Raw genomic sequence first — 25,150 nt, forward strand, 5'->3', positions numbered from 1 at the left:
TCATTCTCAATCTTCAATATTATATACTTGGTACTTCTGACAAGTTTTTGTATTAGTAGCTTATGGTAATTTAATAGGTCAATTCCTCCTATTCTTCTATTTTAACAATTCGATAGCTGGAACCGGAATAATGGATAAAACCTACTGGTACTGATCGGTACCATGGTCAGAACCACATCCTCAATATCACCATAACAATAAAACATTAATATAGTGCTAGTTGGAGGTTGGTACCGGGTTTGGTTTCAAACCCACATCCACGTCATAATTGGTATAGGTACAAGTATATAAGAATAAGATTACATATGAATTTTCTATATCTTCTACAAATATAGTTCAATCCAATAAACCTTTTTGTTTATTTCACAGCCAAAGCAAGCTTTAACTTTCTTAATTTTGGTCTATTTAATTCATAATTTGGTCGATACAAGTTTAATAACTCGATTAAGCAACAATTCGGTTTTCGATCGAAATAGATAAACAAATTCCACCATTTTCAGAATTTTACAACCCTAATAACATTTCCAAACCCTAAACCCTATTTCCAAAACCCTAAATTCAAGAAATTCAACTTAATTATTCAAGAATTGAGATTAAATGCATGAGATAGTGAATCGAGACTCAAATTCGAGCTTTAAACGAAAGAATTACAAATCAAATCGAAAACTAGGGTTTCAATAGAAATTCTAAGAGATTGAGAGATATATACCAATTCGATTGTTTACTTGCGTAGAGGGCTTCGTTCTGATCTCGAAATTACGAACGGTTCGATCGATTGCGCGATTCTCACTCTCTCCCTTCCTCTCTTCCTTTCTCTTGCGCACTCTCCCTTTCCTCTCTTTTTTCCACGGTACCACAATGGTACCAATCGGTACCAAGAGAAGATTATGACAAGGGTTTTGGTATTTTTGCAAATAGGTCCCTCCACATTTCTAATATTACATAAGGATGTGACTTATACCCATATAACCTTATATAAAATTTTAATGCACCCTAATCCTTCTAAATTCAATATTAACATATATATACAAATATTTGTAATATATATATATTTATAAAAAAAATATATATACATATATTTTATTTACATAAACTCATTTATATAAATTTTAATGCATATTTTCCAATTACACCATTGTATATATATTTTTATTATAATCAAGTTTATAATGTTACATTTCTCCCCCCCCTTAAAATAAAGTTCAGTCCGCTGAACTTGATTACGTACCTGAATCGTCGAACAATTCCGGATATTTCGCGCGTATGCTCTCCTCGCTTTCCCACGTCGCTTCCTTATCGGAATGCCGTCCCCATTTGACTAATACGAGTCTGATCACTTTACTTCTGAGCCGTTGTTCCTTTCTGTCCAATATTTGCATCGGCTCTTCTTGATAGGTTAGATCATCTTGTACATGTAGGTTTGAGTGGTCGATGCAATGCGACGGGTCCTTTACATATCGGCGCAACTGTGATACATGAAACACTGGATGAACTCTATCCAGCGCTGGTGGTAATGCCAGTTCATAAGCTACCGGCCCAACTCGTCGAGTAATTTGAAATGGTCCAATGTATCGAGGACTCAGCTTCCCCGAAACGCCGAATCTATGCACACCTCTGACAGGTGATACTCGTAGCCACACATGATCTCCATCCGGAAATTCTAATAGTCTTCGATGTATGTCAGCATATTTCTTCTGTCGATCCTGAGCGGATTTAAGCCGACTTAATACAACTTTCGTCTTTGCTGCTACTTCTTCTAGCATCTGAGGTCCTGTAGGCACATATGTACCCGCTGGTCCCCACCAGAGCGGAGTACGGCACTGTTGCCCCGTTAGCGCTTCTTGCGGAGGATGCACATTAGGAGCACAAAAAGAGGGTGCATTTTAACCCTCCTCTATATATATATATATATAGAGTTAGGCTGGGGTGCTATGGATAGCATAGAGGCCTCTATGCTACGGCTCAATATTCGAGTTTTCAAAATCCAAACGGTTGATCCGAACCGTTCATCTTATTCTCCATATTAATATCTGCTTGGAGACCAAATTTTACATTTTTCTGAATTTTTTTACTATTTATTAAGTATTTTACAAAATTGTTGATCCAACGGTGGCTGCACAAAACAGTAAAACCGTTGGATTAGCGATTTTCAAAGTGGCTTAATAAATAGTAAAAAAATTCAGAAAATTATAAAATTTGGTCTCCAAGCAGATATTAATATGGAGAATAAGATGAACGGTTCGGATCGACCGTTTGGATTTTGAAAACTTGAATATTGAGCCGTAGCACGGGAGGCCACTATGCTATCCATAGCACCCCAGCCTAACTCTCTCTATATATATATATCTCCTCTATATTATGCATCTTAAATTGAGTAGGCTGTCCTGAAACTCCAACGGTCGGGATTGATTTATCTAAATTCGAATTGAATCTGAACCCTCCAGTTAAATAATCTGCATTATTTTGATTAAATACATTATTTATATGTGTAGAAGTCTACATTTAGTTCAACTTGGACCCGCCACATGTATCGCCACATGTATTACCACATGTTTTTTCGTTCTGCACCGTTGGATTTGAATAAAAAATCGTGCAGATTAAATCTCAAATGTTCAAATATTTTCGCTGAGACGCTCATCCATTCGCTGGAGGTGCCTCTCCCAGCGATCCTTTCTTCCCAAGGAAAAAAAAAACTAATCCCCGTCTCCCCGATACCTTTTCTCAAAGGGAAAGAAATAACAATCGCCTCAGCCATCTCTCTCTCAGCCCTCTCCGCCATCTCTCTCGCTCTCTCACCTCAACCCGCCCCCAGCCATCTCTCTCTCTCTCCCCAGCGAAACTTTGTTGTTGCCCATCCCCTCCCCAACCCTTCTTCCCAATGAAAAAAAAAACCTAAGAGAGAGAGATGGAGAGAGAAGGGGAAGAAGGATCGTCGACGAAGGGATGGAGTTGTGAGATGAACTGGACAGTGGCAAAGGGATCGTAGTCTCTAGAAGCTTCCATCTCTGTCGACACCTCCGACGAAGACGCTCCCGATTTGACTTCTGATGGGACACTTCTACTCCGACCATCCATCTCCGATGATCCTTCATCGTGCGAAGTCACTGGTAAAGCAACAACAACTTTAGCACTTACAAATCCTTATTTTTTATTACCAATTTTGGATTCAATCAATCAATTTTGGTTTGTGCAGTGTTCTTTAAGGGAAAGTATGAAATTCACAGAGTTTATGCTCGAACGAGTGCCAGGACTTTTTATACAAAGGATGCAGAAAGAACAAAGGAGTACTTGTGCATAGTCAAATGTGGTCGCTCTTCGTCAGATGAGAATTTACATGGTTCTAGCCGGAATAACAGTGTTCATTCCAGTGAAGAAGAGAGCTGGGTTGATGTCAAGACCCCTCTGGTAAAAAAATTTTACATTGAGAAATCTAACTATGAATACTAACAAGTAAGGGTGTTTATTGGATATGGTTTATTTGGTTTTCAACTAAACCAACAAATTTTGAATTAAAAGGTTTGGTTCTTGGGTTTAAATGGTTCATTTCGGTTGAAGTTATGAATAACTTCAGTGTTTTATATTTGGTTCGGTTTAATCTCCCTTTTAGGTTCAACCAAACATACCCAAATGTACTTTGTTTTTTTTGGTTCAGTTGTTAATTTGGTCGGTTCGTTTAGATTTTTGAAAACCGAATAAAATTTTGGATTTTACTATTTTAATTCTCTTTTAACCAAACCGATCATTTGGATGCCCCTACTAAGAAGTAACGTGCTTCCCTTACTAGGTTGTTGATAAAATTATTAGGCTACGAGACAAATTTAACTGTGATTATTTGTGATTTTGTAAAACACTGTTAATATAAGCGATACAAGTTTGCATGTTTGCAACTACTATGAGAATTCTATTGGGCTATGAACAAATTTAATTGAGTTTATTTGTGATTTTGTAAAACACTGTTAAAATTAAGTGAAGCATGCTTTCAACTCTGAGGATACTTACTGGTTGCTTTAGAAGTGACATTTTTCGTCAATTAGTTTTTTATGAAATAAACCTGTATTGACTTTAGTTATGGCTGTACTATCAGGTTAACAAATATCGGAATCAAGTGTATTAATTTTGTGAAGAACTTCACATCGCCTCCTCTCCTTCTCTTCTTCAATTTCAGGTCAATTTCCTACCCCTTTTCAGATCCCCATCTTTGATTTAAATCATTGGGTTATTGAATTGTTTCCCCTTCTTTGTTTTCATGATTAAAGGTTTTCAACAAGGTTAATATTTTTATTCAAATATATGGTACCAAATTTATAATTGCAAATCACGAACTATATATGGTACCATATTGCCTTCAAGAGCTTCAAGAGCAAATAAATAACGGTAACTGCCTTCTATGGAAAAAAATGAGTTTTTAATAGACTATATATTCAATTTTTAATTACCATCGGAGCAAGTTAAATCGTTTGGCTTATTTACATGCCATCTGAGCTGTTATTGGCCCCAAGGGATGTCTTCTGATAGTTATGGTAATGAAAATTTCTAAATATTAATTGTTATAGTCATGCAATTGCATATGAAGCAGATTTCCAAATGTTCACTAAAATACTATTTCTAACTGACAAAAGTGAGAAGCAGAAATGGTACGGCTGCAGCAAGAGAGTGTGTCGAGTAAATGAAATTAAACAGACCTGTTATTAAGCCATATCAGTTCTAATATCAAACCCTATTCTCCTTTTTGGTTCTTAATCAGTTGGTTTATGGATATATCAGAATTACACAGGAGATGGGCTTAATTTTGGCTTGCCAGCTGAAGATTTGAAGTCTGAGGGTTACAAAGTTTTGATCTCCTTTCTTGTTTATTGCACCGTCTAAACTTTTGGTCAATTGTTTGACAGGTTGCGGGAGCAGCTGCAGATGCAGGACTGTCGCTTATAGAGATTGCTGGAGAAGCGAAGCATGCAGCTGAGCTGGTCGGGACAATGGGAATTGTGCCGTTAGTTTGTACTCTTCCAGGTCAGGTTATATCAGATTGTTTGGATGCTGAGAAGATGGAAATTGGCCTCAGAATTGTAAGTTATTGAGTTGTTGTTTTAGAAAACTTGGTAGTGACTACCAAAAAATACATTAATAAACTTGTTTACAACAACAAATCCTAAATACAGTAATACTAAGATTATGTAATCAATTACACTTGAACTTCTTCTACTACTCACTATACCAGCCTATGGTACTGGTACATTGCCCCTTGCATAAATTTTCAGCCACATTCTTGCATCCTCTTCTTCTCTGTTTGCAACAAGCGTAGATGAAAGTTTTGTACCCCTAAAAATTAATTCATTATGTTGTCTCCATAACGACCATAGGACTGACATGAATCTTACTACCCACTCCTCTTTTTTTCTCATTACATTGGTACAGTAATTTTGCCTTGATGCTTCCCAAGTCTCACTTACAGGATCAATTTCTAGCATGATATCTACAAATTGTGCCCACACAGCTCTTGCATTACTACACTGGAAGAAGAGGTGGCGGGAAGTTTCTAATGCGCACTCATCACATAGCATGCAATATTCGTCAACTTGGATGCCCCTTGTCAGTAGTACTTCTCGAGTTAATAATCTATCGTGTAGTAGTAATTGTGAGAATATCTTTACCTTAGAAGGAGTTGCTGATTTCCAAATCTCCATGAACCCCCCATCGAGTTTTGCCTGCTGAAATCAACAACTTATAAACTGAAGCTGCTGAATATTTACCAGTAGCACTCCAACGCCACTCTAATTCATCTGCTTGATCAAACAAGTCCGATACTGTACCAGTATAGTATGTAAGAACATCGGATCCTTCTGTGAGCGCTTCATTTAGGGATATGTATTGAGATATAGGGCTAGGCCCTCCATCTTTCACCCGCCTGAGTGGTGAAAATTGAGTTGTTGCTTTATAGAATTAGATAGTGCTAACTGCTAAGTTTATTTACAGGCCAGTTTCGAAATCCTAACTATTTTGATAATTCCTATTAATTCATTTGTCCAAAAAATCTGCAATAATTCTAATTTCCTTTCAAATCTTTTGTTCGGTTTTTTTCGGTTTCGAATCATATTAATTTTATTATATGTTTTCAATTTTAACAATTATAATCTACTTTTTCATATTTTATTTGTCCATTTCTGATCGAAGAGGATCAATGACATTGATACTTCAAGAATTTTTTCATGTTATATTTGATCTTTTTTTCATTTATTGTTGTTTCTTTTACTGTTATTTATTTTTTTCCTTATCTTTTGTTTTTTTTATTATGTTTGAATATCAATAACAAAGTATTTTCATATTTTATTCAATTTTATAATATGTCCCGTCGCAACGCACGAGCACGATACTAGTATATATATATATATATAGTAGAACTAGGGTGCTCTTAAGCTTACCAAAGTTTTGGTGAGCTTAACTCTAAAACTCATCAAATCGATTTCAAATGACGAATCCAAACCGTTGAAACCCGCCTACTTTATGTGTGATGCATCTACATGTGAAATTTTTAAACATTCGAATTAATTTAGTATAAAGTCAAGCGGTCAAAAAAGGTTCAAAAATGAATGCACTAAAATAAATTTATTAACCTTCTAATTTTGACCGCTTGACTTAATACTAAATTAATTCGAATGTTTAAAAATTTCAAATGTAGATGCATCACACGTAAGGTAGGCGGGTTTCAACGGTTCGGATTCGTCATTTGAAATCGATTTGATGAGTTTTAGAGTTAAGCTTACCAAAACTTTGGTGAGCTTAAGAGCACCCTAGTTCTACTCATATATATATATAATGATTACATAACTGTATTTGGTGTTGACCTGGAAACAAATGACTTGCAAATTTCCAGGATAGCATGGTCCACAAAGATCACAATGGCAAAGACTTAAAAATGAGAGTAGATCGTGTTATATATATATATATATATATATATATATATATATATATATATAGAGTTGGGCTATGGTGCATTGCAATGCATAGGCCATGGTGTGCATTGGACCATAAATCACCGATTCAAAGTCCAAATGACCGATCCAAACCGTTCATCTTGTTCTCCATATTAATATGTGCTTGGAGACCAAATTTTATATTTTTTGGAATTTTTTTACTATTTATTAAGCCACTTTGAAAATTGCTGATCCAACGGTGACTGTTTGGAACAGTAAAATCAGAAGCCACCGTTGGATCAGCGATTTTCAAAGTGGCTTAATAAATAGTAAAAAAATTCCAAAAAATATAAAATTTGGTCTCCAAGCACATATTAATATGAAGAACAAGATGAACGGTTTGGATCGGTCATTTGGACTTTGAATCGGTGATTTATGGTCCAATGCACACCATGGCCTATGCATTGCAATGCACCATAGCCCAACTCTATATATATATATATATATATATATATATATATATATATATTTGTAACTCTGATAGTGGCTCCGATTTAAGATTTCTAAATTATGTAATTTGGTACGAAATGGAGCTGCAATTTGAAGACAATAGTTTCATCTAATTTTCATATTATGAAGAGAGATGTAATTGAATTTTTTAAGACAACTTTTATTCTATTTTTGAGTTGATTTGTGAAGTATTATCATAGATAATATCTTTTATTCCATTTTTTCTATGCTCAAAATTCATTTAGCAATTCATGCCTTTTTTTTACTCTTTTGATTGTATTGTTTTGATTAGAAGCCTGACTCGTTCCTATCTTATTGTTACGTTGCGAAATTTTTAATAATTAAATTTAAATGATTAAAAGCAAGAATCGAAAATTGTGCTAATAAAATGGAAGTTTAAACCTTAATTAAGGTTCATCTAAATAAGTAAATTAAGTATGAATCAAAACCCCGTCGAAATTTCGAGATTTGGAGACTTTATAGGCTGACTGCGGATGGGATTGACCCGCACTGCGGATGGGATTGACCCGCACTGCGGGTGGTTGCATCCGCACTCATGAAACCATGTGTTGATCTGAATTTTCTGAAAATTGACTAAGTACTGAGTGCGGATGAGTAACCCGCACTGCGAATGGGTTCAGCCGCACTCATGAATTTTTGTGTTGACCTGAACTTTTCTGAAATTCTTCTAAGTCCTCAGTGCGGATGGATTGACCCGCACTGCGGGTGGAATGCATCCGCATTACGCTCGGACTTTTTTGCTGAAATTCTGTCAAAAATTTACTAAGTTCCCATTGCGGGTGAAGCCACCCGCACTGCGGATGATTTCTGTGTTAAATTTCATGTTCTGAAAACCGACTAAGTGCTGAGTGCGGGTCAAGCCACCCGCAGTGCGGATGGGTGCATCCGCATTCAGAGTGTTTTTAACCCTAAAACACAAATCAAACCTTCTCTCTCTCCCACTTCGTTATTTTCACCATTTTTAAGTGATTTTCGCCCAAGAGAGAAGAAAAAGAGCGTGTGAGTTTCCGTTTCTTTCAGACTTCCGATTGTTGCGAGAAATCGAGTTTGGAACCGAGTAAGCAGCCGAGGATCTCTCCTAGCTCTCCTATTTGGTATTTCTTTCTCTTTCTAATTCTCTCGAAAAGCTCAGATTTCTCGATTTCTCATATTTTCGTTTTAAACTCGAGATTTGTGTTCGAATTGCTCGAGGACTAGTTCCTCTACACTCCTTGCTTGTTATTTGTCAATCTTTTTCATGATTTCCTTCCGATTTGAGGATTTTTGATTTCTAGGGTTTTGAGCCAAAACCCAAATTGAGTATAATCACGAATTGATTTGTTTAATCCAACTGATTTGGCTCATAATCAGTAAGGTTACCTCTTGATCCTGAATTTCTAGAACAATTAACGGCTGAATTGAGGTTTTGACCAAATTAGGGTTAACCAATTGGTGAATTGAATTGATCCGAGAACCAAAGTAGTGAAACGGTGAATGAATGGTAACCTAAGTGGAATTGTGTAGAGTTTAAAGGACCCAGAAGTAAATTGTGTGAGTTTTAAAGGTTTTTAAGTAAGAAGGAAGGAACCGAAAAGAACCGAGACCAAAGCATAAGAATTTAATTAGGACTGTATGAACCATTGGTAAACTAAAGTAAACGTATAGACCATTGAACCCGAATTAAACCAAGTATACGTATAATATAGGTGTAGGCTCGGTCGAGAAAGACTTAACGAGGCAAATTCGAGACGCCTGATCCGTAACTAAGCGGTACACTCGTCGTAACCAGGTGCGGGATTCTTGGACTTGTTTGATACTTTATTTTCAGGAATTAAACTGTGTATTCGTTTGTCATGTTGAATATCATTGATTTCATCATTGAATTGTGTAAAACATTTGCATAGCCCAATCAAATTAAACTGGAATTGATGTGACTTGAATGATTTGCATGCTGGTATGGTTATAGGTTGTGTCGATCTATCATGATCTGATTTTGATTGAAAGTCACCAAGAACTGTGTATGTGAATGTATGTGAATGGATTTACGAAGTTAAGCACTTGGATCCAATGAATTTTCCAAGTCGGGCTGTATGCTGGCTTGGATTCCCAGGATCCTAATGGCCTTAGGTGAACGGCCCTCGATATTCCCAGTACCGGTTGGAACGAGGGAAGGTGATTATGTTATGAGATGTGAATAGAACTCGTGGGTGACATGTGTAACGTCTGTGACTCGGTAGCATTCTCCTACGGGTTAATGCATTTTGAAGGTCAATTGAATATTACGACTATTGGAATGATTCCAAAGAGGATTTTCTTTATATGATTTGAACCAGACCGTAATAAACTGTTAAGCCAAGCGATTGCAGATGGGTGTCAGATAAAGGGTCCAGCGGTTGGCCATCTATAGGCGTCTGTAATCCTACAGATGTGGGTTTGATAAAGGTCCAGCTCGAAAGAACATCTGTAATTGCTACAAGCCCTAATGATCCGAATTAAGCCAAATATATGTTGTGTTTGAAATTCATCTTGGAAATTCCGTGAACTGTGTTTCAGGTTGATTGACTGTTGTCGAGTATTGGCATTCTGTTATTTATGATTTTATATATCTGTTTGCATTATTATTGTTTGGGTTTCATTGTTGAATATAGAGTTTGATTGCAAGTCCAATAGTCTGAACTGTGGCAAATTCGCACTGAGAATTTATTCTCACCCCCACCCCTCCGGGTTATTTTTACAGGTACGGGTGCTATGGATTCTGGAGAGGCACGCGAGTAGTAGGCCATAGTAGCTTACGATCTCATGACCCTAGATATGTTTTGGAGTATAGTTTTAGGGTAGGCCTCATGGTTGGTATCCGGATGAGATACCTTTGTTGTATTATATTCTGACCAGACTATGTACTCTGATTTGTGTATATATATATAAACTTGGTTTATATTGAATTGTTTTGAATTGTTGAGTATAAATTGAATAAGCCTTGTAAGTATACACGGTGTTGTATGCTTACGGCGGGAGACTACCGCATCCCGTGGCCGCGGGGTGTGACACTTATTACACACAAAAAAGAGGCACTAGCGGAAAATGAGGAATCATGATCAGTTATATACGCATATTAGTATCGGAATATAACCGATCATGATGAAGGCGATACTGATACTATCAGGATCGGTTTATTATTTTTTAACTAACCGATCTTAATAGGCATTATCTGGATCGGTTATATCTCAGAATCAATCCTAATAGTTTTTTCCAACGTTTTTTAATACCCATTAAAAATACAATTAGTATCAGTTTTAATTAAAACCGATCCAGATGTTGCACTATCAGGATCAGTTGTACAAACAAAACTGATCCAGATGCTAATCTATCAGGATCGGTTATACATAAAAACCGATCTTGATGAGTAAGCATCTGGATCGGTTGTGTTTATACAACTGATCTTGATATATTTATTGAAATTTTTATATTTTGACATATCAAGATCGGTTGTACAAACAAAACCGATCCAGATGTGTACTTATGAAGATCGGTTTTTATTTATAACCATCCCTAATAGGTTAGAATCTGGATCGGTTTTGTTTGTACAACCGATCTTGATATATTTTTTGAAATTTTTATATTGTTAGACATATCAAGATTGGTTGTACAAACAAAACTGATCCAGATGTGTACTTATCAAGATCGATTTTTATGTATAACTGATCCTGATAGGTTAGAATCTGGATCGGTTTTGTTTGTACAACCGATCTTGATATATTTTTTTTAAATTTTTTTATTAAAAATAGTTTTCTAGATTGGTTTTTTGGAATAGAACCGATCCTGATGTTTGGTTGAATCTAAAAAATAAAATTTTATTTATTTGGCCAGCTTCCATATATATATGCTGGCCCAATATGCTACCGATACAAATCACATACAAATATTGAAATATATATGCATACAAATTACATACACATCCTAAATTAAATATCATACACAAATCCTAAATTATTACAAACAATTCATGTTCATGCAAATTAAGTTTACATATCACATCCTAAATTTTTGTACTTCTTCTCGGCTTTACTTCATTTAAGAAAATTTGAACCCACATTTTTCGAAAGTCGGCCAAGCATTGGACAATATGTTTGGCAGGAATATCCTGCATTTTTTAAAAGATATAAGAGTAGGCACAATTAATTGTGTATTTTATTATATTTGAAGCAACAATGCTTAATTAGCTTTGAAAAATATATAAATGCATATGTACCCTTAAGTTCGGAAAAGAATTGATGTGTTCGTTTATTATGTCTTGCATGAGCAACATGACATAATATGCACATTCCCAGCCGGCGGGTTGTTGTGGGCACTATATAACAAGTTTGAAAAAATTGAAATATATGTTAATGAGCATACAACTGGCTTATATGTCTAGATATTCACATTTTTTTGCATCTAGGTCCCTATAATCATATCTCAATAGAAACTATTACTTTGCAGTCGTTATGAATCGTTAAAGAAGTACCCATTACCCTGATGAAGACACTGTTGAAATATGAGCACATTGAACGATCAGTACTTACGAGAGATATTAAAAATGATAAAATAAAAAGAAAATCATTAGCATTGTAAACAAACGTAAAATTTAGGAAGGCACTTACTCCTCGACTGCAGCAGTGATCATTAGCATTTTTTTACTCTTCTTGTACAATGCACTTTCTCTTGGCATAAGCACAGCCAATGTCCAATGATTTCTGCATGTTAGGTTTGTAGCATGTCATATTCTATAATTTATATGAATAGAAAGAAATATAATTAAATTATAATATATATATAACACTAACATCTGATGATAAGGTATGAATATCAATCTCTTGTCCCGATTTGCTTTGAGTGCTTCCCCTATGTATTGAAGTGTATGTCCTCAGTCATCATTCAGTATGGTGGCATTCGTTCGCTGGGGGTCCATGAAACTAACCTGCTAATCGGGAAATTCCTCCTTGATGAATTTGTGCCAATACCTAAAAAAGAAAAAGGCATATAGGTGTTCTCAATTTTGTGAAATTTGAATTAAAAGTACTAAATTATGTAATTATTATGAATATTAACTCACAGTATCCAAATCTGAATGACTGGTGCAGTGAGCCACTCCCGTGGTTTAAGCAAGGCAGCATAATCATCTGCATAAACGGATATGGAGTCTGGTGAACAAAAAAGATCAAGTGGCGGATCGATTTTGAATGGACTGCCATCTAGCTCCGAAAACCGATCACGCAGCTGCTTGAATGTTCATCCCAGCTTGTCAAAATTGATATGATCAAACGTCTTGACGTGACTCGTTGCGTTCTGACCTCCAGGAACCTGTACCTCTTTGCGTGGTTCCTGCAAAATTTCGTAATAAATTGAAATAAAATCCAGAATCAACTATAACTCTGTCATATAGATACAAATTAAGAAGTATAAGAACTTAGTAATAATATACCTCATCTGAACCTGTCACTATCATGGACATCGGCCATGCAGTGAAACTACCGAGGACCGATGCAAGGGTTAACTGCTCACCATTTGGTACAGGTAAGGGGATCTCTAGGAAGTCCGCATCGTGAATAGCATCCACCGTTACTCTTGCATGGTCGGGCGGCATCGGCCTGTTGTGAATTGTTCCACCGGGTACAACTGGAACATGAATTGTCCCCATGGCCACTACAAGAGTATTTCCATCTACATTCGCTAGGAGTTTGCAGCTTAGTTCTGCCTCCTGTACAAATATATATATTTTCTCGAATAAAATCTAAATATATATGAAACTAAGGCATAGGCCAACTAATTTAAATATGAATTTGCATTACCTCAGTAAACCCGGAAAGATTTGCATACGGTTTGACTGACTGGCAGCTGCTCCGAATGACTGTTGGAGTACACATCTTTTCTGGTTGGCCCATCGTCTGCTCTGAGAAAAGAGATGATCAAATGTACCTGAGAAAAGAGAACTGAGATAGGTGAATTAATGCAGGGCGAAATAGCTCAATTACTAATTGAGTCCAATTTCTAGAGCTACGTATCCGATCAGATTCGTACGATCAACATTAAGAATTATGTGCATTTGATCTACACGAATTACAGCTATCAGTGTGTGGTCGCATTTTCTGTACTAGTGTGTGTATGTGTGTGTAACTCCCTCCTTCCATTCTATTTTTCTATTTTTGACCTCAGTAGCATAACTCCTTCCTTCCATGTCATCGGTTGAGGATATTGTTAATAGGGCAAAGAGTTGTTGTATGTCGATACTGTTACTGTTGTATCTCAAAACAGAATTGTGATTTGTACAACATTTTATATTACAATTGAATCGATCTATTGTGTATGTTTTGAGAAAAGTAATTAAAATGACAAAAATAACAAAAAAAATAATGCTGACAGAACATCAACGACTGATAATTGGAGGCTGAAAATCCCTATATGAAATCATTATCAAACACCATCAGTGACAAAAAAAAACGTATCAATTAATGACCGAGGCGACATTATATTGAGCGACCGATGATGTTATCATCTTAGTATAAGTGATCAAATATCTGCAACTAAATCCCCGGTCGTTGATATATACCTTTTATTGCTAGCTGTAGTGGTTTGCATTTGAATTCTCAAAAAAAATAAAATAATAATAATAATAGACGGAGATGATAAATTAATAGTTAAAACTCAAATTGTATCAAATTTTACTGAATTCTACTAAAATTGATTGCGCACGTAATAACTGCGTACGTATCATGTAAAAATAAAATATTTTCGAACATGTATGATAACTAAACAAAGTCGGTTGGCCCAATTACCTGATAAATGATCGCTTTATATTAAAAGTCCGTTATTTTATTTTGTTTACATGATTTACATTTTCAACAGCACGTCATTCACCTTTTTCTAAAAAAAAATAACATTATTAATTAACAGTTCACGCTGATTCGTCAATTTTTTACAACATGTAATTCATCTTAAAAAAAAATTCATTAACGTTTCATGCCGATGATCCCTAGTTAAAAATTTTCTGATAGAAAATTAATTTTTCTAACCATATATAATTACTGTCTCTAATATATACAGTTTCAAAACATGAGTTTAGCTATGACATGAACTTTTTTCCTTCAAAAGAAAAAAAAAAAAAAACGATCGTGTATATACAAATATATTTTAATAAGTTGAGAAATATTTCGTATACACTTTTTTTTATTTGTCAAGTAGTTCCCAGGCCTTTTAAATTGATTAATATGACGCTTAAAATATATAAGTACATAAAAGATTGAAGATATAACCTTCAAAATAAAAAATTAAAGATCTAATTATAAAAGTACACTTTTTTTTTTTAATTAGCTTTAGATCAAGAACCATGGACTAAGTGCAATGGCATAAGCCGACTCTATTATATGGTGTTTGCTTTTGCAATTCAAATACAAAAGAAGTTGAATAAAATAAAAGTTTATACTTTACAGGTCGGATAAATTGATCAATTTAAACTTTCTAAAAAGACTAAAAAGCCCGGCCCGTGATCTTTTGGGTCCTCAATGGGCTTCACAGGTGAGAATTAAGCCCGGCTCATTGAAACTGATGTGATTTCAAACGGATCGAATCACGTACAAGTTCTTCTACGTTCAATAAAATTTGGTCTAAAGGCTAGAAAAAAATGTTAAAGCAGAATATTCGAGTGCTGCCCACTTGAACTCTGATAAAATGAAATGATAATAGAACCGAGCAGGAGATGTACTTTCTTTTATTGGTATAAAATATTTCATGCTAACTTCACTTTGACTAGTCAAAGTATGTTTCAAATATATCGGAGCATGTTTTGTCAAATCAGCTTCAGTTTTTGTTTTCATCCTTTTTAATTTTGGGCCTTACCTGGACGGTCCATTGGAACTCCAGTTTAAAATATTTTCTTCCTCCGATTTAGTTAGGGTCTTCATTGGGATTATTATGTAACCGAGGGTTGTTTTATAGAATCATATACTGTTTCCATGTTTACAAAATCACATAATGGTACCAAGTTTACATGTGGTGAAACTTGTTGGACACTTTAAATATAAAATATTTATGCATAGACATAAAATACATACATAAAAGTTCGCCCAAATATTTTTTTAAGGAATACATAAACATGTAATAAAAGATGTCCTTCCAAACTAGAACTGAAATAAATGGTCCTTCAATTATCCCATTGATTTCGAACAGCTCCAATTAATCATTCTACCCAAACGAACAACCTTCACATATATCATATCACCATACCGGTCCACCAAAATAAACAAAGCATAGCGCCAATTTTTCTTGTAATAAAGAACAGCCATGAAGCCCCAAAAACTAACCACAAAGAAAAAGGAAAAAGAACAGAACAATATGAGAAAATCGGTGCCTTCATACCTTCGATCGTCACTCATTTTATTCATAAAAGGCCGTGTTGTACCAATAATAGAGACACAACTTCTTGATAGGGGAGGCCCACAGAGGTTCGGGTTGCCTTCATAGCTGCTATTACCAAATGTACAAAACTGTGCTTCCACACCTAATGTACTACCGGATAAATCATTATATGCCACAGAGAAGGATTCCAGCGAGGTTAGTTTAGTAAGGTCTCTCGGTATTTCCCCCGTCAAAGAGTTGTAAGAGAGGTCCAAACTTTCTAATTGGTTCAAATTGGAAATGGAATCCGGTATTGCACCACTTAAATGGTTGTTCGACAAGTTTAGAGCTATCAACCAATTCATTTTACCGATATCTTCAGGAATCTTGCCTACTAGTTTGTTGGAAGACATATCTATTAGGCACTCGATTTGTAAAAACATTTCCCCATAGAAATATAACCTTCCTTTTGACATTAGTTCGAATTCAAAATCTATTGATCCGTTGAAGGAAGGAAAATTGTGTTCTGTTGTTCCCATATTAGTAATGCATGATGGTATTTGTCCGGAAAGATTATTATGGGATATATCTAATATGCGTAAATATTTTAATTGACATATTTGTTCAGGTATCGATCCTCCTAATTGGTTTTCACTTGCTTGAAGTATTCTGAGATGGGATTCCTTACCAATCTTGATTGGAAGCTCTCCAGATAAATGGTTTTTCCGGATGTTTATGGCATTAATATGAGAAATATTCAGCCATGTTATTGGAAAGGTTCCGGTTAGATTGTTGTGGCTCAGATCTACAATTTCTAAGGTTGACTGATTAGAGCAAGGAGGTATTAAACCATAAAGCTTGTTATGTGAAAGGTCAAGCACCCGAAGGCCTGGAACATCACATATCTCCAACGGTAAGGATCCTTGAAACGCATTTTTATCTAGATATAGTTGGGTCATTTGGGTGAGGTTGGCAAAAGTAGATGGTATCATGCCACTAAAGTAATTATTATGTAATGAAACCACAATAAGGGCAGAACAATTGGATATGGATTGTGGGATCCATCCTTTGAGTTGATTGTAATAGAGGAGTAGATAGTTTAAGTTTGGTAAACCATTGCACATATCAAAAGGGAGAGTTCCATCAAGCCGGTTAAATCCAAGATCCAAAGCATATAATGCTGATAGGTTATAAATGGTGTGTGGTATTTCACCTGAAATCTTGTTATGATAAATGCTAAAATACTGGAGGTTTTGAAGCTTCCCGAGTTCATCAGGGATGAATCCACTCAACATATTTTCCATAAGGTCAATATCTGTTAAACTTTCAAGATTACCCAATGTGTGTGGGATGGAACCAAAGAATTTATTTTTGTAAAGATAAAGTTGCAGCAAGTTAGTAAGGTTGCCCAAGCCAGACGGGATGTTACCACTAATGCTATTATGATCAAGATAGAGAAGTGATAGTTTGGTTTGGTTACCTAAGGTTTGTGGGATGGAACCTGTGAAGTTATTTTTGTAAAGAGAAAGACCTGATAGGTTTGTAAGTTTGCCGAGATCTTCTGGAATATTGCCATCAAAATAATTTTGGTCAAGATAAAGATATATTAGGCTACTAAGGTTCCCCAAGGTGGATGGAATTGATCCTGTGAGATTATTGACAGATACTCGTAATAATTGGAGCTGTGGGATGAGGCCGAATTCCAATGGTATGCCTCCTGTGAGGAAGTTATTCGCCAGATTGATATGTTTAAGTTCTTTGCATTGTGCTAAATTTGATGGGATGCTTCCATGAAGATTATTATTTCTCAATGAAAAAATTTCTAGATTTGAACAATTATTTAAAGTAGATGGAATGCTACCATCAAGAAAATTCACACTCAAGTTAACAAAACGTAGCCTACCCAAGTACCCAATCTCTACCGGTATGCTACCTCTTAGCTGGTTAACAGAGAGACTCATCCTTTGGAGGAACGTGAGGTTTGCTAGAGATGGAGATATATAACCTGACAATTGTTTGGAGTCAAGAACGAGAGCAGTCACTCTATCAGGATGGTGCCGGCCACACAAAATCCCTTGCCATTGACAGTGGTGCAGTGACTCGTTCCAAGAAGAAAAGACTCCAAATGGGTCATCATGTATTTGGGATTTGAAGGAGAGAAGTGCTGATAGGTCAGTTTTACTGGTGGTTACTATGGAAGCGAGAGAAATGGAGGATAAGCTTAAGAGGAGGTAGATAATGCGAACGTTATAACAACGTTCCATGATTTGTGTAATGAGGGAAATGGGTTTCTCTCCCATAGTGTTCTTCTTATAGTTAAAGGGAGATGTATAGTTAGAAAGAAGTTGACAACAATAGATTCCCTCAAATTCGTCAAATGCTGACTGTTATTCTGTCTTGTATGTGTTGGAAGTTGATTCAAAATTAACACATCTAATTTAGATGGCTGCCGAAGTTAGTGGGTTTGAATTTCTCCAAAATTAGAAGTCTGTATTTGTCATGTGTTCTAGAGTTAGTATTTCTATGTTTAGTTGAGTTAGTGGAGAATATGGTTTCCTTATTTACACTAGGCAGAAATAGCATGTAGTGGGGTTAGTGGATTCCTTATTTAGAATAATGTTTAGTTATAAATTCAGCATGTTGTAATCGAATTTAATCAAGCAATAGAAGTTAATTTCAGCAGCAAAATTCTTCTCTTTGTTTCATTGTATCCTTCCGAAATTTCCAACAAATTGGTATCAGAGCCAAAGGTTAGAGATCAGGGCAGATCCGACCATGGCAGAGAACATGAGCGTTTCAAATCCGTCGATTCCGCTGTTCAAGGGAGACAACTACGAGTTCTGGAGCATCAAGATACGAACTTTGCTCAAGTCGCAAGGTCTATGGGAATTGGTGGAGACGGGAGCACCGACCGCAGATCCCACACCAACAGAAACAGCGAAGCGAGATGCGAAGGCGCTATTCTTCATCCAACAAGCAGTGCATGACACCATCTTCTCGAAAATTGCAGCAGCCACCAACGCAAAGGAGGCGTGGACAACCCTGAAAACAGCATTTCAAGGGAGTACTCGAGTCATGGCAATCAAACTTCAAGGCCTACGCAGGGACTTTGAAACATTGCAGATGAACAAGGAAGAATCCGTGCAGATTTTCCTCTCAAGAGTACAAGGGGTGGTCAACCAAATTCGAGCATTTGGAGACACCATGGAAGAGAAGACGGTGGTGGCGAAGGTGTTAAGGAGCCTAACACCCAAGTTTGATCATGTAGTTGCAGCAATTGAAGAGTCCAAAGATCTAGCAACCTACACCTTTGATGAACTCATGGGATCACTGCAGACTCATGAAGCAAGGATGTCAAAGGCTGAAGATAAAGGCGATGACAAGGCATTTTACATGCAGAGGGAGACATCAAGAAGTAGAGGCAGAGGCAATTTCGGCAAGGGAAGAGGAAGAGTAAGAGGTAGAAGCAACACTGCTGAAAATAGTCAATCATATGATGAATTCAAGAAGGACATCCAGTGCTATTATTGCAACAAGTTTGGGCACTATCAATCTGAGTGCCATGAAGCCAAGAAGAACATCCAATGCTACTATTGCAATAAGTTTGGGCACTACCAATCCGAGTGCTACAAGAAACAAAGGGAGGAGAATCAAGCAAGTTATGCTGTAAAAGAAAATGACCAACCGGCACTCTTCATGGCATACACCAAGAGCAAGATTGATGAAAGCAACAAGGGCACAGTAGCAGTGCACACAAGAGATAATGGTGGCAGCAGTCCAGAAAGTAGCAAAATCATGGTGGGTAGAAATATTTTGTTTGATGAGAAAGCCCTCAAGGTGGAGAATGTAGGGCTCATTCATGAGAGGCCATTGAAGTTGGTGTACAACCAAGATATACGGCTGGCTCAGATGCCAGAAAAATGTAGTTTCAAGGTGTTGAGAGATATTGTGACGAAGAGGTTTCCTTCATTAAAATCTGTGCTGATCAAGTACAAGGATTCTGATGGGGATCTAGTTACCATTACTGATACACAAGTGCTGAGGATGGTAGAATCATGTTTCGACCAGCCTGTACAGATGGAGGCAGAGAAAGAAGAAAAGAGACTTTTCTTGATGAGACTACATGTTGTAGAAGCCAATCCTGAGCAAGAGCCAACAATCACAGAGGAGGAAACTGAAGTACCCAAAGAGACCACAGCTAGAACAGATGTTAACATGCAAGATTCGAAACCTGAAGCAGAATCTGATGAGAAGCATGTGCAGATGGAAACCGAGACCAAAGTGGAGAAGAACGTAAAGAAGACCAATGTGTCAGTGCAAGAAATGATATATGGTGCATTGCCAGCTGAGGAGGCAAAGACAAGAAAGAAGGAGAAAGAAAAGGAGAAGCAATTGAAGAAGATGCTAGAGGGCAAGCTTCTAACTAGGAAACAAAAGAAGGAGCAGAAAAATTTGGAAGCTATCAGACTGCAGTTCCTTGCACAAAGTGCTGAGGGTTTGGGCAGTATAAGTTCTGGTACAACTGAGGTTAAAGAGAGGTTGAAATATGAGATAAAGAAGCAAAAGCCCAAGGTGGTTGAAGAGGAGGTCATGGAGGCTGATAATGTTGTGGAAGAATCCACAGTGTTTGATGAATCAGCCAAGTCACAATCTCAAGTAGCTGCTATCAAAGAGGCTAAGGAGCAGATAGAAGAGGTGAAACCGACATGGGAGGATGACAGTTGGGATACGAAGATCTGGAATGATGACTTAGAAGATGAAGATGATGTTGAAGCTTGGAGTAACCTATTTTGAATCAAGGGGGAGTGTTGGAAGTTGATTCAAAATTAACACATCTAATTTAGATGGCTGCCGAAGTTAGTGGGTTTGAATTTCTCCAAAATTAGAAGTCTGTATTTGTCATGTGTTCTAGAGTTAGTATTTCTATGTTTAGTTGAGTTAGTGGAGAATATGGTTTCCTTATTTACACTAGGCAGAAATAGCATGTAGTGGGGTTAGTGGATTCCTTATTTAGAATAATGTTTAGTTATAAATTCAGCATGTTGTAATCGAATTTAATCAAGCAATAGAAGTTAATTTCAGCAGCAAAATTCTTCTCTTTGTTTCATTGTATCCTTCCGAAATTTCCAACAATATGGACCATAATAATTTATTTTCTTTTGAATGGTTAAGTTGAAAGTTCGGACATGGGAAAAGATCTTTCTTTTGAATGGTCAATATTGGATTTTTATAAAAAGGTATGCTGACTGTTATTCCGTATTTGCAAAGATCTTCCTTTCTTTCTGGAGGGAAAGATCCTCAAATAACTTGAGGAAATTTCTTTGAAATTCCGTGGCAGGAGCCGCCAGGGATAACTTGAGGAAATTTCAATGTGCATCCTGGGTCAACAATTACCTCTCTCTAAATTTGTCACTACTCATTTATTCTTTTATTTTTTAAATATTTGTAAATTTTTATAAGTATTTTTTATTTTCCTTATAAAAATAAAATTACACGATTTTTATTTATTGAACTTCTCAATTTTATGCGTACATCCTTCTCCCCACCATCTTAATATTATATGTGTTTCTCATAAAATAAAAGGATCATGATAACAATCCCCGCAGGTCTATCCCCGCAAAAAACCCCGCACTAATTGCCAAAAAAGTCATGGGGGGACCGCTCAATCATTAATACTCCGCAAAAAATGTTAGTATTTAACTTGAAGTATCAAAGTATTTATCCTGAATTTGCAAAGTATTAATCCCTATGCAATGATCTCTATTTATAACTGAATAAATCAATCCATTAATTGTCCCCACACAAAATTTCCTTTTTTTTTGAATTGTCCCCGCACAACTGGGGACCATTAAATAAACAATCCCATCATAAATACTTGTCAGTTATCCCCGCACAAAATTTCCTTTTTTTTTGGATTGTCCCCGCACAATTGGGGACCATTAAATAAACAATCCCCTCACCCAATGATAAATACTTATCACACATAATGATAAATACTTTATGTTACATAGATAAATACTTCTCAGACATAATTTCAATTTTCAGTAAAAACATCAATGATAAATACTCTAAGACATAATGATAAATACTCTATGTTACATGGATAAATACTATATGTTACAAAGATAAATATTTTATGTTACATAGATAAATATTTCTCAAACATAATTGCACTTACAGTAAAACATCAGTGATAAATACTCTTAGACATAATGATAAATACCCTCATGTATAAGGATAAATACTTTATGTTAAATGGAAAAATACTTTATGTTACATAGATAAATATTTCTCAATCATAATTGCAAGTTACAGTAAACATCAATGATAAATACTCTCATACATAATGATAAATACTTTATGTTATATGGATAAATACTTTATGTTACATGGATAAATAATTCTCAGAAATAACAAATAAACATTTATTAACGGGGATTGTTATTAGATAACAGTATAATTAATGCGGAAATTATTTTTAAAGAAATAATTAATGCGGGAATTGTTATTAGAGGAAAGCATAATTAATGCGGGAATTGGTATTAAATGACTCTAATTTAATGCGGGGATAAATGAAAATTTTTAGCCAAATAATTGAGGGGATATGACAGTTAAGGAAGTGAGAGAGTGTGAGGATAAATGGGGGGACAGGGGTGAGGGGCTTGTTATAATTACTCAAAATAAAATTACATGACTTTTATTTATTTAACTTCTCCATTTCAATAATCTTACTACTATCAAACGGAATGTTTGCAAATATTTTTTGACGCAACTGTGCTTCGATATTTGAAATCAGGAATAGATTAATTGTGTAACCAAAAGTATTACTACTAACTTATCAGTGCTCGCTACTTTCTAATAACTGGCTTGCTTTAATTTGTCTTCATAATTGAAGCAAGCATCCAGCTGTTCGTTATTCACTACTACAAAAAAAATCAATCATACACGGATTTGATATGTTTTTGAAAAATTTGTCTGTAAATTAAGATGGTAGAGAGAGGAAAAATGAAAAATCCGTGTATGAATGTTTACACATGGTTATATTGAAAATCCGTGTATTGTAGCTGAAAATCATACACGGTTAAAGTGAACATATCTCTGTGTGTTTTATATAAAAATTCATACACAGTTTGTCTCTTAGCAATCGTGCGTGAATTTTTCGCAGGATTTTGCAAAAAAAAGGTCGATTGTAATCATACACTACTACAGAAACATTGATTGTACACAGTTATAAAATGGGGTTGTACACAGTTGAAAAACCATGTCTAGAGGCATCGTATATGAAACTATCAGTAAATTGTACACAATATTGTACGTAGAACCGTATACGTTTCTTGAAAAATAACACTAATATTTTTCGCAAAGACATTCGTACACGATTTTTAAGTAAAAAACATATATTAAACACCAACCATATATATAATGTTTTAATTAAAGAACTGTGTATAATTCACATTATTTTTTTTCGAAAAACAAATTATATGGTTACCCTATATCTTAGGTTCGTTTTGTATTTTAGGTATTGAAAATATTTCTCTTCAGTAGTTAACATATTAATTATTTTAAATAAAGAATAAAATGAGAATAAATTTAAAATTAAGTTAATAGAAAAGATAATAAATTTGATTAATTAATAAATTTCTTAAATTTGAATGATATGATATTATGAATTTTAGAAGGGAAAATATGTAATATTAAGATTTTTAAAGGTACGTAAAATTCTTCTAAAATAAGTACAAATCTTAACGTGAGTACAACTGTCTAGATATAATATTTAGACCGAATTTGATTTGATGCCCATTGAAAAACCCTATCTCTCGTGTCACAAAATAACATCTATGAGATTGTTTAAACCATCCTGGTTCCTCATTTTTGAAGTTGCAAACAAAGTCAAATACATTGAGGAGGAACATAGTAAACACATCCGGAAGCGTATCGTCTGCGGAGTTTTTCTGTGCGGAGCTTTTAATCTGGTCCGTTCGTTTCGAATCAGACGGACCAGATCAGATCTTGCCCGAATTTAAAAAAAAAAATTCTCCAAATTTGTTAAACTTTTAATCCGGTCTGTCCGATCCGAAACGAATGGACCAGATTAAAAGCTCCGCACGGAAAAACTCCGCAGAGGATATCATTTGAAACACATCCTCCCTATTTCTTTTTGTAGGCTTAATTACATCTTCCCAATTAAATGCATATAAATTAAGAAGAACATAGGACATTCGTATCTCAGCTCCATGTGGGGATGTGATACTGGTTGGACCAATTTAAATACAAAGGACGTTGAATAAAATAAAAGTTTATACCTAAGAGGTAGGAAAAATTGGTCAATTTAAACTTTTATAAAAGACAATAATGAATTCATTAAGGAAAACGGTTTTAAAGAAAAAACTTTAATTTTAATGTTCAAATAAGATATTTTGATGTTAATTTTGACAAAGAGATTGGAAGTTTTACAAGTTCTGATGAATACACTGATAATTAATTATAAATTTAAACTCGAAGTAAAAACATTATGTTGGATTGTCCTAATTTGTGTTACGTTCAAAAAAAATAAATAATCCTAAAACGTTATAACGTTTTTAAAACGTTATGTAACGTTTTTCACTGTAAAACTTGATAAAAATGACAATTTTATGAAGGCTGGATTCAAATAAAACGTCATAACGTTTTCAGAAAACGTTATAACGTTTTATACACTAAATTATGTGTTTTATACGCTATTTCCTGCATTTTTCACCAGCTGAATCGTTATAACGATTTACCAAAACGTTATAACGTTTTATCCGACAGTGTGAGGGTCTATTTAGCAAAATTCCTGTTGACTCTCCTTCTTTCTCTCCATCCTTTTCCCCTTCCTTGTGTGCTCCGCCCAAAAGAAAGAAAAAGAGAGAGAGACCCTCTTCTCCCTCTAAAATCCATCAAAAGCTTGGAGAAATTGAAGAAGAAAGTCGGAAATTGTTGATTCTCTCCCTCGTAACCATCTATTGCTCCAATTGGTACTTCATTTTTCCCCTCTCTTCTCAAAATCCGAAATTCTCACCATTGTTAGGATTTTTGCTTGAACCCGAATATTGTGTATAATTTGTGAGTAACCCATCTCTATTGAGCTTCTATATTGTGAATTTGGTAATTTCTTTCTCGATTCCATCTAAACCTTGATTTTCCATCTAGGGTTTGGTCCAAATCCGAAAATTGGTGAAAAATTGTGATTTATCTAGTTTGATCCAACAATTAGAGGTGTTAATCGATAAGTTTTTCCCCCTTCCAAAATCTGAAATTATTTTGGGTTAAATCGAATTAGGGTTTGTGGAGTTAGAGAAATGAGTGACTAAATGGGTATTTTTGCAAATGTTCCCATGTTT

The 25,150-nt window shown here is 35.4% G+C and overlaps 1 protein-coding gene across 1 annotated transcript; it reads right to left on the reverse strand.

Annotated features, from left to right (window-relative positions):
• Positions 1-1,220: 1,220 nt before the first annotated feature.
• On the reverse strand, positions 1,221-1,763 carry LOC144553735 (uncharacterized). Its single transcript, XM_078301938.1, has one exon. It carries the CDS (start codon positions 1,761-1,763, stop codon positions 1,221-1,223), a length of 543 nt encoding a protein of 180 aa, XP_078158064.1.
• Between the last annotated feature and the right edge of the window lie 23,387 nt (positions 1,764-25,150).

The sequence above is a fragment of the Carex rostrata genome, chromosome 5, assembly GCF_964058835.1.
Source record: "Carex rostrata chromosome 5, lpCarRost1.2, whole genome shotgun sequence".
NCBI lineage: Eukaryota > Viridiplantae > Streptophyta > Magnoliopsida > Poales > Cyperaceae > Carex > Carex rostrata.